Source organism: Astatotilapia calliptera, chromosome 18 (assembly GCF_900246225.1).
Source record: "Astatotilapia calliptera chromosome 18, fAstCal1.2, whole genome shotgun sequence".
Lineage (NCBI taxonomy): Eukaryota > Metazoa > Chordata > Actinopteri > Cichliformes > Cichlidae > Astatotilapia > Astatotilapia calliptera.
Genome location: NC_039319.1, coordinates 33,379,492 through 33,397,688, shown reverse-complemented (window position 1 = coordinate 33,397,688; position 18,197 = coordinate 33,379,492). Strand labels below are relative to the sequence as shown.

At 38.8% G+C, this 18,197-nt stretch overlaps 1 protein-coding gene and 1 pseudogene across 3 annotated transcripts; one reads left to right on the top strand and one right to left on the bottom strand.

Moving 5' to 3' along the window:
• Positions 1 to 293: 293 nt before the first annotated feature.
• LOC113011368 (LIM/homeobox protein Lhx8-like) lies at positions 294 to 9,211 on the bottom strand. Of its 3 annotated transcripts, none has more exons than XM_026150878.1 (8): positions 9,048 to 9,211; positions 7,576 to 7,734; positions 6,480 to 6,601; positions 5,011 to 5,231; positions 4,258 to 4,358; positions 3,696 to 3,791; positions 3,018 to 3,198; positions 294 to 689 (listed from the first exon to the last, which is right to left on the bottom strand). In XM_026150878.1, exons 1-8 carry the CDS (start codon positions 9,078 to 9,080, stop codon positions 613 to 615), a joined length of 990 nt encoding a protein of 329 aa, XP_026006663.1. In that variant the 5' UTR covers positions 9,081 to 9,211; the 3' UTR covers positions 294 to 612. The 3 variants fall into 3 exon arrangements, with proteins under 3 accessions (XP_026006663.1, XP_026006662.1, XP_026006664.1); XM_026150877.1 differs by lacking the exon at positions 9,048 to 9,211 and adding an exon at positions 8,016 to 8,449; XM_026150879.1 differs by lacking the exon at positions 7,576 to 7,734.
• Positions 9,212 to 17,176: 7,965 nt separating this feature from the next.
• On the top strand, positions 17,177 to 17,853 carry LOC113009887 (uncharacterized; annotated as a pseudogene).
• The last annotated feature ends 344 nt before the right edge of the window (positions 17,854 to 18,197 follow it).

The window sequence follows — 18,197 nt, the reverse complement described above, 5'->3', positions numbered from 1 at the left end:
GTGTTCATTTAATTGTAGTCAATAATACTTTCAGTGTCAGCTGGAGAATACTGACATTTTGTTTACATTTGCTTTTTAATATACAAAACATGTATTCTACATGTTTATCTTTGCAACAACAACAAAAAAAAGACTGTTAGTAGTGTAACTCAATCCTGACTTTTCTAGTAGTCATAAGACAGGGCAAAAAGCATTTTAAATCCCATCCCCAGTTCTTTAACCTTAACAAAAACATCACTCAAAAAAAAAAAAAAAAAAAAGCAAACAAGCAATTTTACATCATTTTCAAACAAAGTGCCTTATCTCATCAAATCCTTCAAATAAATTAAATTTAACACATTAACAAAAGTCTCATCTTACAGACATCAGTTTTCACATTAATTCTCATCCATTTCATTTCATGAAATTAATGCAGTAACTTGAGCTGATGAAGTGTCTGCTTACATTAGGCAGCAGTGTAAATTCAGTACTCTTCATATGCTGGACAATGAATTTAACCCATCCAGTCCTTACGAATTCATTTTAAACCAACTCCTCTCACTCTCTATTATTTGCTCATCATCCAACCATGAAGGAACCAGTGGCTTTATTTTTCAGGCAGCAGGTTGAAGCTTAGGCATGGCTGACTGGCAGTTGTGTCAGTGAATGGGACATGTGTGGCTGCAGCAGAAGTGGGTCTGGAGTTTGGACTGTGGAAGTAACAAACTCAAAGTTATTCAATGATCATAGATGTCGGTAAATAAGCATGGTTTCTGACAAGATCTCAGACTTTGATTTTAACAACAATAACTGATTCCCAGTACTGAAAATGGGATTCCTCCAAACTATCAGCAAGTGATGCAGAGATTACCTTAGCTCTGAGTTTCCTGCGTATTGGTAGATTCAAAGACTGATCAGCATAGCAATGACCGTATTACCATCAGTGTTGGGGAGTAACGCAATACATGTACCGCCATTACTCATATTTTGTATTTTAAATACGTAACTGTATTCTGTTACAGTTGCTGTTTAAGAAGGTGGTATTCAGAATCAGTGTTGGTCAAGTTACTTGAAAAAGTAATCAGTAACTAATTACTGATTACTTCCCCCAAAAAGTAATCCCGTTACTTTACTGATTACTTATTTTCAAAAGTAATTAATTACTTAGTTACTTTTTAAAAACGATTTACAACCTGAATAGGTGATAAAGTGATAGATCTTTCAGCCCAATTCTACTTTTTCTGCATAATCCATCATACAAAATGTAATCAAATGGAAAAGTCTCTTTTTTTTTTTTAACTTGTTTTATTAGTTTTAATCTTTTAACTTTATGCATCAAGCAAAAATGTAATTATATGCAACATTCTCTGACTGGAAGAAATTTGTTTAATATATAAACCTATTTTCTGCACATTCCAGCACATAAAATATATATTTTTTTGTGTTTACACTCACTCTTTCAAATAGATGCAAGTAAAACACAGCAGAAAATAAATAAAGTCCTTTGGTCTAGCGGTCCTTTTGCTCTATTTTCACCTGTAAAGCAGGAGTGGAGCAGGCGGAGGGTTACCCTGGTGCAGGTGTGCCGCAGCGGTCAGTGGAAGAATCCGCGAGTTTCTCTGTGTTTCCCATTACGTCGTAGCGCACTCGGTGCTTGCTTGGAAGTTTAGGGGTTTTTTTCGCTGTAAAAAGAAGTTTTCTTCCCACGCACAGCGGACGCTAATGTTTTTGTCACTTTTTATGGAATCAAACTTAAAGGTCAGTACTTCCACGCTTTAAACGCTGCACGCTCATACGCTCTCCCGCACTCGATATATTATCCATTGTTGATCTGCAGACAGCTGTTGTCACGAACGTAGCACTTGCTTATGTCACTGTCATGAGACATTCTCGCAAAAAAAAAAAAAAAAAAAAAAATTTCACCGTTTTAGTAACGCAGCGTTCCTACGGGAAAGTAACGGTAATCTAATTACCGTTTTTGCAATAGCAAACCTGTTACTTTACTCGTTACTTGAAAAAAGTGATCGGATTACAGTACTGCCCATCTCTGTTCAGAATACAGTTACTTTGTTCAAATGAATGGATTACACGGCGATACTTTCCTGTTTCATATGTTAGGCTATGCCCTCTCTATTTTTAGTTTTCCATGCCGGTGGACACCCAAACAAAACGCGGATTAAGAAGCTCTAATGTCCGTGTCTCAATCTCGCGGCTCATGTCACCTCTACTTGCGGACCGCATAATGACGAGAAGAAATGTTTTTTTAAGAAATTATTCACAAAAATGATTTAATATGAAAGCATTAGGCAGCGTGTTACAGGCATCGCCTTAAAGAATGTAGCCTCATGGGCAGTGTAGTCCGTGCTGCAGGGAGAATGGACTGCCATACCCGTTATGTGTCTGTGAGCGAGGGAGGGAGAAAAAGAAAAAAGTACGAGCTGTCACGGAGCAGAAAGCGGAGCTGGAAGCATGTAAATATAATAATAACCACTGCAGCCAAGAAGAGTGCCTGACGAGCCCAGTTGTAAGTAAGCTATTAAGACTCAACTGTACACTGTGTTCGTGTTTTCCTCCGAAACAATAAGTTCCGTTGGAGCTGCCTTTCAACAAAAGTAAAGCTAGTTTTCAGCTACGAGCCCGACACGAACCCCACATATTAGCCAGAGTTCCCTTTACGGTTTTACGCCTTTACAGCTCAGAGCCGCGAACCTGTTTTACAAGTGTGGAATAGTTTTCTATACGAGATCGCTGCAAAAAGTGCAGCCTTACCTAATGTCAACCTACTGTTACTCATTTTATATTAAGATTTAAAATCTAGTTGGTATTGGTATGGCAGTAAAAGTAATAAATCACACAGCAATAGTACATTCATGTAGTTGTAAAAAGCATGAGAATATATTAAGTAATCCAAAGTATTGAGAATATGTTACTCTCATTGAGTAACGTAACGGAATACATTACAAAATACATTTTGGGGCATTTATTCTGTCATCTGTAGTGGAATACATTTTAAAGGTAACCCTCACAACACTGCTTACCATCCATATAGGTCAGTGTGGTGAGGAGAGGTGCATCTGGAGAAATATAGGTGGTATACTGGAGATCATCCATCAACGGTGGAGACAGCTGACCAGGAGCAAGTGATGTCATCATTGTTGACTGGGCAGGATTTGGGTTAATGTGCTTCTTTTGACGAGCTCGGCAGTTCTGAAACCAAACCTGTATGAAAGAAGCCTGGATTAATCGCTGGTCTTGGAGTGATGGTTTCCCTTGAAAGCGCAGGGGATTGTTTTTCTTCACACAGAAAAATGTCTAGACATCAACTGTGCAAATACCCTGGATTTCTCACTATTCTCAACTTGAGGGAAAACGAACTTTGCAAGTTCATTATGTTACTTGCTGGCATTTTAAATTCTGGATTTAGCTCCAGATTCTAACTGTTTACATGAATCCAACAATTAGCGCAAAGCAATACACCAAAAGTTACACCTATGTTATGACCAGTTATGAAGAAATCTGACAGTTACTGCGAACTTTAAAATTCTTACAAAAATTACCACCCACAGAGTTTAATTATGACCCAAAATTTGTTCACTCCAACCAACTAAGCATGCATTATTTCAAAGGGACTGCTAAATTTGCTCACTTAATCCTGTGACACGTTATTGCAGGACCTCCCTGCAGTCGTTTAGTATTGTCATTCAGGTCTGTTTTACCTGAATAACCCTGCGGCTGAGTCCAGTTCTCTCTGCCAGCTTCTGCAGCGTCTGTGCATCTGGGTTGTTATCTTTAGCAAACTGGGTCTGCATCACCTAAATAAGTGGAGATGACAGATGAGTAAATGTTTACATCACTGAAATCTAAGATGGGTTTCACTGTTATTTTAACAGACCATGGTAGCAGAGTGCTATGGTGTTCAAATGCCACTAGAGGGCAGAAAAACGTCAAAATAAGCTGAACAAATATCTGGCTTATATTGTTCTTTCCTCTGAACACACTCAGCAAACAGAGCCCTAGTAACATTCACTAGTCCCCATACAATCATACACAGCCATCACTTTAATATTAAAACAGTAACTTAACAGGGTTCTCTCACAGAAGAACAAAGTATTCACTGGATATTAAAAATGTAGACATGAAAAAAGACAAAGTGCTATTATTTTAGTCATCCATGCTAGTGGTTGTACTTGTTGTGACACTTTTAAGTGTAAATGGTCTAATGGCAATGCAGGAGTTAGCACGCAGGAAAAAAAGAAGAAAAAAAAAAGTGGACAACACCTGTAACTGATCCACAGTGAAGCTGGTCCTGGCCCTCTTAGCTGGCTTGGGCAAAATGCTAAGGTCATCTTTGTCTGCCATCTCTTCATTTTTTGGTTGTTCTTTAAGAAAAACAGGATTAAAGGACATTTTAAATGACTGGTCCCATTTCAGGTCAGATGCCCTGCGGACATCACCGGAACACGAGTTCCATCTAGAAGACCCATGTGTTAGAAAGGTGTCTTTTTGTACAGGGTCAGGCTATATTCTTCAGTATGTGTGACAGAGTGGTAACAGGAGGATTCAGCTGTCTCTCTGCAGAGTTTAAGGTTCGGTGTGATATTGTGACAGGCAGAAGCATTCGTGTTAGCAGTACAGATATATTTTCAAAGTGGGTGTTACTAAGAACTTCTAATATTTTCATTTCTATCCTTGAGACATTTATTCAAGTATTTGATGTTTGAGTGAAACTAAAATGCCAATGCAAGCAAGTATGGCATTGAACTGTAATGTCTGGAGTATTCTAACCATAGGTTTTTTTGGAAAGACTTCCAAAAAATAGTTTACATGGCAGCAGAAATGACATACCTCAGTAAGATGAGCATGTGGTCTGTACATGACATTTGCTCGTCTTTTACTTAACTTTAAAATTCAAAGTTGAATTTTTTTTTTTTTTTTTTTTTTTTGGGGGGGGGGGGGGTGTAATATTCATTTCACAATCATTTTACTGTTTGCTGTAATTCAGATCGGACCCTTGTCCATCCATACACTCACTGTTTTCCTTGGCTCGTTTGAGATTCTCCATCATAATATCATAGTGTGGCCGGCAGAAGATTCGATTCTCCAGAAGTCCGCATTCTTCCCCTGTAGAAAGCTGGCGTTTACACGAGGTGCAGGAGAAACAAGCCAGGTGGAAGGTGCTACCTCTCGCCCGACGCACCCAGTCACTAGAATGGATGTTACGCCCACAACGGGCACAGCGAGTCCCATATCGCCTGGAACAGAGGGAAAAAAAGAAAAAAAAAAATCTGTATTTATCTATGAAAGACTTTCTTCAGGTTTTCAGTCCATCCTTGATACCCCATTTAAAAAAAAAGTCATTTACATTTTTTCCTGTACTTAAAATAAAAACAAAAAAGAAAACGAAAACCCTCACCCAAACAAGATTTTGTTAGCGATTATAATGTCTAAGGCATAATCCATTGACATTTTTAGCCTTTCCTGTCAGTTCACTGTACCTACATTGCCTACACGCCCCAGTATGTGTACCAGCCCGGCCCTGACCCTGCATGAGGGCTGATATCAATCATCATCTGAGATCAAAGTGCATGTGTACCTGATCGCAGGTGTGATGAATATAACCAGACAATCCATTTGAAACAAACATATTCTTCTCCAGTGATGCATTTGGGGATAAGCTGCAGCAGCTTGCCCTTCTTATCCCCTAACAAGAGAAGTTGATGTGTCATACGTTATTCGGACTTCCTTAAGAGTCATGTTTTAGTCAGTTGGAATAGTCTCCCTCTGCCAAATATTAACTATTAGTCAAAATTTAAACAGGATGGAAATGACAGGAAGTTTCTAAACAACTGAAAGCAAAAGGCAGCCCAATTGCGAGGTGTTAAATATTTTCACCAGTCAGTCGATTCTGACTAAAATTAATTCATGCACGTAACACACAGATCAGATAGTTTTCTGCTCTTTGATATCATTACTTAAAGACTAGATGTGTACTATAAAAATATGAATATCATATATGCAACAAAATCTTACATTAAATTATATTAAAAAATTACCTGGGGGCATAGTCCCCACCTCTTTGCATTCGGAATGGTTTCCTCTGTTAGGATAAGCATCTGGTTAGGTCAGTTTGTTATAGTGTTCTTGTTCTTCTAGCCAAATTGTTTTGTTTAAGCTCATTTTCCATTCCTTCATGTTTTGGATAAAATCTTTATGATCTTTTGGGGTGAAGTGAAAGCTACATTTTTGTAATTGTAAAGCGCTTTGAGGGCCCCAAAAAGCGCTATATAAATGCAATCCATTATTATTATTATTATTACTACATTTTGAATAGCAAACCTGTGTGTCCTTTCACTGCTTGACAGGAAAAAAAAAAATCATATACCGATAATGTTAAACTATTCTTGAGTCCCAGATTCCCACAGTCTGACATTTTATAAAATTCACATTTAGAATAGAACTAACTGCATATAGGACACAGGTGGTGTGCGTGTGTGATGTACCTGAAGTAGTCGAGTTTGCAGAAAACCTCTTTGTCTCTGATGTAACAGCTCACGTGTCGGCCCAGTGAAGTCTTACACACACTGCATGAGAGGCAGCGCACGTGCCAGCACAGATTATTGACCTAGGATTTCAAATTTTGACAGAGTTTAGAATTATTTAAATACCCTTCCAAAGTATATTCTATCATCATTACTAAAGACCATAGAGGCTCCTGGAATTATTGGTAATGCTTTTATTTTTCTGAATGCAATGAGATATTATTGTTCTCATTTGATAATTAATAAGCCTTTTGTGGTGTGATTCCAATTCCAAAATAATACCAAATGTACATCCAGAGACAGAAAAGCTTTAATGAGCCAAATGAATTTTGACTGCACACTCATCCATTCTGTCCTTATAGACACAGAAGTGTTTAAAACATTTTATTTATTTATTTTTCTTTAATTAATTTTCTACAAAGTTTTTTTTTTTTTTTTTTAAGCAGAATAATTATGTTCCTAGTGTTAGAAGTTAGTGTTAATAGAATTCCTTGGAGTACTTTAAAGGACAGTACAGATACAATGAGATTTATGCATCTTAATTTTACAAACACAAATAAAAAAAAAAATTAAAAAAAAAAAGTCAATGTATCAGCACTGCCCTCTAAAGCACAAAGAGGACCCCATGCCAAGGGTTCAACAGCTGTACCTTAAGAACTGTGACCCCAATGACAAGGCAATCATAAACCTACGGGCAAAATGAAATACTTTATTTTCTGAGGGTGAAGATTAGTACAAAGCATTAATGTGCTGTGTAAAATTGCAGAAATACTTGTTCTGCTTAGGCTAGCTCATATATTTATATCAGTTTTCAAAATTAATAAACCCTCAAAATGATTTAATTCCTCTTGTAGGACAATCAAATCCACATTTAGCTATAAAGAGAGGCAACTTTGCTGTACAACTCTATTAAAAGAAAGCTGACAAGTGCTGAAAATATCTGAACTACTTTTCCCCCTTTTCTTAGAATGATAATTGGACTGCTTTGTATTAAAACTGGCCTAGTTTGGAAGTGTTGTCAGTGACATTTTGGCCAGACACAGTATGTTAGTTTGACCTTCAGGAGGTATCTGTCCACTATCTCCAGACCGCAGGAGGTGCACACCGGTTTCCCCTGCACACAGACCTCGGTGGGGACCGCAGACGAAGAGGACGAGGAGAGGGAGGACGGAGAGTAAGAGTCCTCATCAAAAATATCATCGGGACCAGAGGAGCCCTATTAGAAATAACAGTCCCCAGAGTAAAAAAATAAATACAAATCAAAATGATTAAAAAGGGACAGCAAAAAAATAACTTTACACTTTTAAAAATGTCCTCAAATGTGTCACGAAATTTAGGAGCATAAGTCAATTAAAAAATTAATTGCGTTTGTTTTATGTACATTTGCTACTCAAATGCGTACACTCACGCGTGCTCCTTGCAATTTCTGTGTCTGTCTCAAGCTGTTATCCCCACGGGAAAAAGAAAACGCAGTTAATTTGGAAGTGAAACACCTACTGTGTCGCTATAAATATGTCCTTGTTGTAGCTGAGTGAAAACAACCTCCGTCGATGGCGTTTCTTCTTCTGACATGGTGTCAGCCATAAGTCTGGAGTGACGCACTAGCCTGACTGGCACCTAGTAAAAGTTATGTCGTCCTCATATGACAACCATCGAGATTAGCCTTCGCTTTCTATAGGTATGAGTGTGCATTTATTTTATTTAAGTAGACATGGGTCCAGTCATGGTGTCGAGCTAAATATTATTTTTATTACGGAAGCCCACACATGACTTAAAATATTCTATTAGCATTGTGGGGAAAAGAGGACGTATATGTTCAATTAGCAGCTCGTGGGACCGCATGTAGAGCGGCCTCGCGCACAGCTGAATTTAATTCTGACTAATTGTGTGTTTAGTAACGCACGTGCACAGGCTAAAGACCACTGTATGCTTGTCACGCTACAGTCTGCACTTGGCTACAGTCTTCCAGAGTCAGGTCACAAATCAGGCTTCCCCCCCTTTCTATTACATTTTTGAAAGTGTAGCTACATGGCGTAGGCTACGAAAATATGAAACGTGGAGGTGCCCGTCTTTATTTTGTATTTATATTGCTAACGTCTGCATGAATAAATATTTATATTTTGTTTTATTTTATTTTATTTTATTTATGTACTGTGATGCGGAACTTATGCAAATTGAAGAAAATGTGTCACTTTTTTAGAAGCCTGTACCTGACTTTATCGAAAACAAAAAGTTCGCTGAACCATCTAACTTCAAATATTGCATTATATTTGGGGTATCTTAAAAGTTCACTAAGCTAATTTAGGTCGCTGGCCCACATTCGTCAATTGTTCGTTGTAAATGAGCACTGGGATACAGGGCAGCTGAAATGTAACGAGTCTGTTTGAAAATATTATGTAACTAATTTTCCGAAATAAACATAATAATAATGATGATGATGAAAATAATAAATAACTATAAGCTCGTACGAAGTTTGTTTTACCTGTGATTAACTTACAGAATGTGACTTAATGATAGATTTGTACTCACCACGCTGTTGGACACACAGTTAAACATTTTCATGAAGCATCCCCGTTCAGCCAGATGTTCACAGCAGCAGCGGTTCGCTGTTTTACCCTCCTTGTTTTATTAGTCCACCGCGCTTCTGCCGACTCGCCTGCTTTATTGTGACGGTCAGAGGTTTGTTTCTCTTCTTACCACTTGTTGCAAAAAAAAAAAAAAAAAAAAAAGAAAAAACCCGACAGAGAAAGACCGGCGCACCTCCCACTGCGTTAGTCTGAGACCGCCCGCTGTAGCAAGAACTCCATTTCGGGTAGGTTGGTTTAAATCGTTAGTGTTAAATTAAGAACAAAAATACTTATATTGATATTGATGAATCGTGAGCTTTAAGGCCTCAAAACTTTAGATATCAATATCAGTCAGTGAAAAATTACAAATTGTTGACTGAAATTACAAAGAAATTACAAAGAAATGAGCCAAAAAGACATTCCCCCCCCCCCCATTTTTGCTTAAAATATAGGTCCAGTAAAACGAATTTGATTTGGAAAATTCCCATGACGCAATGTAATATACAGTTATTTACTCGAAAACGACTTTACAATATTGTACTTGGGAAAAATGTTAATATTTGCACGCTGACAGTGTAGAAAGGGAATTTACAGCAGACAGCTTTTCAGTCGAAAACATCTAACCCAGGATTTTATATGGAATCACAAGATTTCGGTTTATATCATTTAGTTTATTTCTCATAACCTGGAAAAAAACATACTGCAACACTTTGAGAAAATCTTCTTAAAAAATGAACCTTCATAAATCTTTTCTTGTGAGAGACACTTATAGGTTCAGTTAAGCCCAGCCGGACTTTATCACCACTCTTCATCTTTTCCTTCCTTGTCATTAGGGACCTAAAGAAAACATCACAGGTTGTGTTTGGGCGCTGAATTATATTTATTTAGACATCCACACCATCTGAGCAGCTGCTAAAGTTGTTGATTTAATCCTTCGAAACTGCTCACAGTACATTAGAACAACAGTTTTAATCAATTCAATTAAGTGACCCTGCTGTTCTTTTGCTGTGCAGCATTGAAATACAGTGTGTCTATATTTATAACTACAAATAAATATTGAAAGTTAAGCTATTTATTGCAATACTATCACAACGCTTTCATGACTTTTCATGTACCTTTTATTGTCCCCTTTAAAAAAGAGATGTGCCCCCCACATACACACATCCATTCTTTGACGATTACCTTATGAGACATTAAGTAAAGATGAAGGCTGACCAGAAATTGGGGTCGAAAAAGCATGAATGAAAACATTCTCAGAGGGCACTTTCTGAATGGAGAATCAAGAGGCAGGTCAAGAATTCCTTCGGGTCTTATCTGCATATGCAACCCAATACCGCAGCCCACTCAGACTTCTAAAACTGTATCTTTGACGTGGAATTTAATGGCTTGATGTGTGCTTAACCCTGAACAGAAAAGTCTGCTTTTAAAAACTGTAATGTGAAATATGAAAGTAGCAGCACCACAAAACATTCAGTTATTAATGGATGTCATCTGGACCTTTTCTGAAATAGCTATAAGAATGTACGAACATATTAAATGGAACGGTCTTTGTCAGCACTTTCTAGGAACATAAACTTGTTAAACTGTCTAACAGACGGAGTATTGTATCTTTGTCATAAGATGATACTATCATTAAAATGAACATAATAACTTTTTCAGTGAAACAGGCATTTCTGATATTTTCTTGCCCTACTGGAGGAATGGCGAGTAACATTTGTGCAGTGGTTAGCACTCTTGTCTCTCGGCAAGAAGGTTCAAATCCACCATGTGACTGGGCCCTTTCTGTGTGGACTTTGCATGCTCTCCCCGTGTCTGAGTGGGTTCCATCCAGGTGGTCTGGCTTCCTCACACATTCCAAAAACAACCAAAAAGTTGAATGGGAGGCAGAGCTAATTGGTGATTCTAAATTGTCCATAGGTGTGAATGTGAGTGTGACTGTGTTAGCCCTTTGACAGACTGACCTCTCCAGGCTGTACCCTGCCTCTTGCTGGATGGATGGATGGAACTTATCATCATATCATTATAACTTCAGAGTACACCAAAATGACAGATAATGTTGTAAAAGGTTAAATCTAATAAAGTTCCTGTCTTTTTGTGTCTAGGAGTAATTGTAATTGGACAAACTCTTGAAAAATGGCCTAACCTCCCTGTCAGCACCCAATGTAGAGACCCAAAACATAACTCTACTGTAACTCATCTCTCTCTCTTAAACACACACACTGAAGCTGATGTAAGAGGATGTTTATCTCCCAGTGATGCTGATTACAGACATGCAAACCCTTACTTACTTCTTCTCTACAAATCTGAATGGAACTGAATGGTTCAGCTCCTCCAAAAAACAAACCAAAACTGCCCTGTTTGCATTTGCATGACATCTGACATTAAATTTGAAAATTTATAGTCGGACAGTCAGCGTGTGGTAACTCTAATAAAATCTTTGTAGCACAATTAGTTTGATCTTGCTTTTCTTTCCTTTCACTTTAAATATCCACTTTAAATGTTCTGCCAAAATTAGCTCAGGCTAATGAACATTTAGTAAAACTACAGTGTGTTCCATGCTAAGTCAAAGCCATGAATGGCTATCATTCTTAAACAGAAAACACTGTTTTTGCAAAAGAGTTACCCCCTGCACCTACTACAGCTTTCTTCAGGCTTTATTTATTTTATTTGCAGCAATATGCATTAATCTCATGTCAATGAAGCTTCCGTATGACTGTTCCCACCACTAACACATGACCCTACGCTGTGTTCACTGCATCATTCCATGTCTGGCACTGATCACCACCTGCACTCATGTATATATCTTTCTACGTAGCACTTTAATTCTTATTCTTATTTTTATTTTTTCATGTCTATTTAAGCGTAATTTATGACAGTATGTTTGCACTGAAGCACTGCAGCAATTTCCTAATGTTGTAAACCTGCTCAACATTTGGCAATAAAACCCTTTCTGATTCTTATTCTGATTCTTCCAGTTGAGGACATGTGAGATGTTCTCAAACATTTATACTCATACATACTATGATTTACTGCAAAACTGCATCAACACTATGCAAGCAAATGTTTTATTTGTCTTAATGTCACTGTAAAATATTCTAATAACTACTGGCCTCTGTGCAGGAACAGAAGCCCAGTGCCCTGTCCCCCTCCCCTACACAGTGGCAAGTTTACTGTCATTAAGTCAGAGTTCGTGAGCAGTGGCAGTGTTTGTCAATGGGCTTGGTTTCCCTCTTTGGTCATAAACATCCCAGCATCATAAAAACACACAGTTATTTTTGGTTTAAGGCAGCTTTTGCTTTTAATTTGCACGTGACATGCTATGGCTTATCTCGCTGCTTGGAAGTTTTCTCAGTACGGGTGTGTCTCTGTACATCTTTGTGTGTTTGTGTGCAAGTTTATCTGAGATGATTTAGCTGAATGTCAGAGAGTTGCTGCTGAAAGATCGGTTGGGACTGCGTGCATCATGGCTGCTCACTGAACGTGTGGTTGAGAGAGGAGACCACCTTCCTCGCCAACTGCTAGGTTTCCATAGGTTATCTGACCCCTGGCAGGAAGTGTTGTGACAGGTATGGATGGAAGAACATGACTGGAAGACGGTGGTCCTTTCATTCTGTACACCGGAAACTCTACAAACGGTTACAATTAGGAAGGGCAGCACTTTGTGTGTGCGTGGATATATATGTGTGTGTGTGTACCTCTTTAGAAATCTTTGTGGGGACCAAAAACTGGAATTTTACTATACTTGTGGGGACCAAAGGTCACTTTGAGGACAAAAGTGCCTGTCCTCGTGAGTTTGAAGGCATTTTTGAAAGTCAAAATGTGGTTTTAGTGTCAGGGTTACAGTTAGGTTATGGTTTAGGCTAAGGGTTAGGGTTAATCCTTCATTTTTGATGGTTAGGATAAGCATTATGTCAATTACATAACCTCACTAAGATATAAAAATGAGAATATGTGTGTGTGTGTGTGTGTGTGTGTGTGTGTGTGTGTGTGTGTGTGTGTGTGTGTGTGTGTGTGACAGAGAGTGGCAACAGTTGCCTCAAGGCGCTTTATATTTTAAGATAAAGACCCTTCAATAATGCTTCCAGAACGCCAACAATCAGATGAGCAAGCACTTGGAGATGGTGGAAAGGAAAGACTCCCTTTTAACAGAAGGAAACCTAAGGCAAAGCTGTCTGATTCCATAGACAGCCTGAAAGCTGAAGGCTCTGCCTCCCATTCAACTTTTAAATATTCTAGGAACAACAAGTAAGGCCGCAGTCTGAGAGTGAAGTGCTTTATTTGATCAATATGATAATATTAGGTCTTTAAGATAAGATGGGGCACAATTATTCCAGACCTAGTATGCATTGAGAAGGATTTTAAATTCAATTCTGGATTTAACAGAGAGCCTATAGAGAATGCAGCGATAGAACGGGAGAAATATGCTCTCATTTTGATGCGTTGAGAGGTTTTGAACATTTTAGTTTAGTTTAGGGTAATGGCTGACGTTGGTTTTTAAATTCTTTAAGTTTTAGTTGATTTAGTATCACAAGATTATTGTTGACTAAATCTAAAGTTAATTCAGTTTACTTAAATATGTAGTGTTTACAAAGCCTCTTATTTTCCTTGACATCAAATGCAAAATGTGTCCGTATGTCTACGCTTCTCTTCCCCACAAACATCGATGTTTTGTCATGTTTCCATGAAAAACAGTAAGCATGGGGGTAAGGTCGCTGACATACATTAACAGTATGAAATTAGCAAGTGATGTGATAGTTTTGAAGCCACACAACAGCTACCTAACGTTCAGAGCACAAGGTTCTTGGTATGTTCACCAAATGCAAAGTTTTTGTGACACGTGATTATTATATGGCTTATTAGTATGACACAAATTTGTGCGTGTCAAACCTTTTCAACTTGGGTGAAAAATTTGCGTAGCTCTCCAGGTGGGGGTTAGAGAGAAGTGAGCAGAATAATAGGATTCATCATAAGTTAAAACAAATACACTACTACAACCTCCTTGTTCTGTTGGCTGCTGAGCTGCATATTCATGGGTTTCCAACATGACTGTATTCAAATCAGTAATGGGTGGTGAAACTTTGCTTGTCATTTAGTGTGAACATCACTATACAAGTTTCTCCAAATGTCTCAAGTCCACTTTTTTTACTTTTGGACCAAATGTCTGAAATGTCTGCTCCACATATCAAGCCAGATTTTTTATTTTCCAGGTAATTCCACTAAAAATGCTCCAACCGGCACTGACGGGAGAATCACAGTCAATAAGTTTAGTGGACAGCAGGTTGCATTATTTCAGGAAAACCTGATAATTAAATCAGCCACACCACTAACTCTAGCACTGAGATCAATGATATAAAAACAATTCTCACACGTTAAGGTTGTTAGGAAGTTGTTTTTCCATATCTACTAGAATGTAAACATGCTTTCAAACATCCTGGTGGATAGGTTCACTTTTGGAACCAGACTTGAGTGAACACAAGAGGGCCAAACACCCAGATTTCATTTAGAAGTGAGGTACTAGGTCTAAAAACATGCAAGAGGAACCCCCAACTTGTTCAGTGTAAAATCAAAAAGACCATAAAGGAAATAATATGCAAAATGATAACAAAAAATATGATAGGATAAAGCAATTTAATAATACAGACTGCCAGCTAGAGCAGGGCGATATGACCAAAAATATTTATCACGATATACATTTGAAAATTTGCGATAACGATATAAGTGACGATATAATTGACACTAGACAAAATACTTTACAACTCCACAACTTTATTAGTGCAAAAAAACCCATCAATGTATTTTCACTTAAACAAGCAGCTGTTTTTTATGTGCATTAAAGTTATATAAAAATTTAACAGTGCAAATGCAAATTCCTCGCTGACAGTTTAACCAAAAGGCATTTCCAGTGGAAACTGGCCGACATATCCTCAGCATAACCATGTATAATATCCACAAAACTTAAAAAGAGCTTATACACACACAATACGGCACTATTATGTTGAGGCACAGTTTGTATCACTCCGCGAGGCTGCCTACGATAGCTGTAATGCTCCGACAATCCATCAAGCGGTGCGGGTTCGTAGCTTAGCAAAGTCTTACTAAAACATTTGACAGATTTTTGAGCGCCGTGTACATAAAATCGTTTCGAGGTCAGTAAGCACAACCAGAGTTCATACATAAGGCCCATTGGATTATAAGGGGCACTGTCGATTTTCAGAAAAATCAAAGGATTGATTTTAAGTGTGCCGTATTTTCCAAAAAACACGGTAATAACGACGGCCCGCTAGCATGCGCTACCAAAAATAGTGCTTTGTTGTGTAACTGACGGATGAAAGCTACACCAGTTCCACACCACTGAAGTTGCAGCATTTTTACAAACGATTCTGGTCCATCCGCTTCATTCAACGATCTGCTTTCGCCGCCATGCTTTTTCCGCTGTGTGCGTATGAAAACAAAGGCACTGCGCATGTGCGTTTTACCCATATTCTATCACAATATTTCATTTTTCTATCGTTGCCCAACATTATTACCGTGAACGGTATGATATGGCCCAGCCCTACTGCCAGCTAATGTAAGTGACAGCCAGCCGTATAGTCTATAAGCAAATAATGTTCGTCCATCTCTACATCATTACCTTCTCTTATTTTATTTCAGCTCCAAAAAATCTCCAGGACACTGGGACAAGTACAATAAACAGCACGATTCTGGGTACTGTATTGCTCTGACAAGGATAAGTTGGTAGCAGCCGGGGTAACCAGAGGAGTACCACATCTGGGCCTCATTATCTAGTGACAGATGAGTTGTATTCTGCCGGGCGACACAGCTTGGGGCTGGGTAGAGGTGTATTCTGACAGAGGGAAATGACATCATGCAGAGAAATGATGATGATTCCTGGGCCTCGGGGAGCCATTTCTGGTCTAGAGGCATTTCATTAAGTTTCATTTTATTGGGATTGTCATTAACTGATACAGTAAAGAGAGTCTCACTGCGGTCCTGAGCTAGGTCCTTGTTGTATTTCTTGTATTTCAGAGGATCAAATACACCCGTGTGCATAAATGTGTGAATGAATGAATGCCCCTCCTCTCGTTCATCATTTTGCTATTTTCTTCCTCCTTCATGTATTCCCTTTCAAAAATGGAAATGTATGAGATTGGAGGTTTAAATTACAGTATCTGTAAAAAGTTAAATTGTGTAAGGAGAACATTGTAGGAAATGCATTAGAACTTAGACATGGGTAAAGTAAAGTAACATTGACACAAGCATGATGAGCTGCTTTCTTGCATCACTTCACTTCAAAGACTAGCACAGTCTGATGGTATGGATACCGCAGCCGCCTGTGGAGGAGCTACAAGGCATCTGTTTCTCTAAAAGCCTGAGCTACTTGTCCTGTGTGTCTGTTTGTTTATTGGTCTGTTTGTTGTTAATTTTTTGGTTTTGCAATTTCCCACAAGGAAGAGCTGCAATGTACAAGAATATTCACATGAGTTTAGGACAAGTTCATCTTTTCTTTTTTCTTTTGCCTTTAAACTAATTCTCAAGACACTAAGGCAGACACTAAGGCAGAAAAATATTTTCTAATGATCCTTCAGTCCTTTATCAGGACAAATTTGGTAACAGAACACAATTAATCGATGCTCAAAAGGGACGTACACAGACAAATTAATCATTAAGGGGATTTAGGATTGGCCCGCCCCTCCCTGAACCTGGTTCTGCCGGAGATTTCTTCCTGTTAAAAGGAGTTTTTCCTTCCCACTGTCGCCAAAGTGCTGCTCATAGGGGGTCATATGATTGTTGGCTTTTTCTCTGTATATATTATTGTAGGGTCTACCTTACAATATAAAGCACCTTGAGGTGACTGCTGTTGTGATTTGGCGCTGTATAAATAAAATTGAATTGACAATTCTAACACTCATTTTTTATCACTTTAGTGATAAGAGGAAAAAAAGGTCCCAAAACATTTGGGTGGTAGTGTATGTGATCATGTTGTAAGGATCGCGAGTATATCTGACTGAGCCAACCACGATGCAGGTGTTTTTCTGTATACAGATTGCATGTGCAAGGGCTCTAAGTACATTCTAGGGAGTACTGGTCTGAATGTTGATAGCCCTGCAAACCCAAACAGAAGCGTGGAAAGATCGGCTCTCCAAAAACGGCATGTGCCTGAACATCAAGAAGACTGAGTACCTTGAATTGGGCCCCCAGACCAACAGTACCATCACTACGAAACTCGACCAGACGCCAGACTCCGAGTCAACGTAGCGTGGATGAAGTGGCGTCAGGTCAGTGGAGTCTTATGTGACAAGAGAATGCCAATCTATCTTAAGGCAAAAGTTTATAAGTCGATTGTGCGCCCAGTGGCACTCTACGGGTCAGAGTGCTGGCCAGCGACGACCAAGCACGAACAAGCCCTGCACACCATGGAGATGAAGATGCTGAGGTGGCCTCTGGGTCTCACACGACTAGACTGAGCAAGGAACGAAGATGTCAGGAAACGATGGGGAGTGACACCGATCACAGACAAGATGCGGGAGGCGAGGCTCCGATGGTACGGCCATGTTACCCGTAGTGATAAGAACTCCATCGCAAAGACAGCCCAGCAATTAGATCTGGGTGGCAACAGGCCATGAGGAAGACCAAAAAAGTGCTGGATGGACCGAATCAAAGATGATATGAAGGCTGCGAATGTTACACCAGAAGATGCCCTGGATAGGAAGAAGTGGAGGAAGGCATGCAAAACAGCGGACCCTGCATCGCAGGATATGAACTGCTAGGGAGGAAGAAGACTGGCCTGAATATTGATGTGGTTGTAAGGTTTGTGTTGCATCTTGTTCTCAATTGTGAGACCGAAAATATTTTAAAGACTAATGTAACAATGGAAGAATTTCTTATTCTCATCAAGTCTTTCTATAGTTTTGTTTGTTATTAAAATTAACAAGATAAAAATTTTATAAATCTCTGTGGCAACCTGTCCAGGGGGTACCCCGCCTTTCAGCCTATGTCAGCTGGGATAGGCTCTAGCCCCCCACACTCTGCAAATGAGAACTGGATAAGTGGAAGAGGATGGATGCATACAATTCATTATGCTGCTGTATTCCAGTTCAGTACACTATCTTTA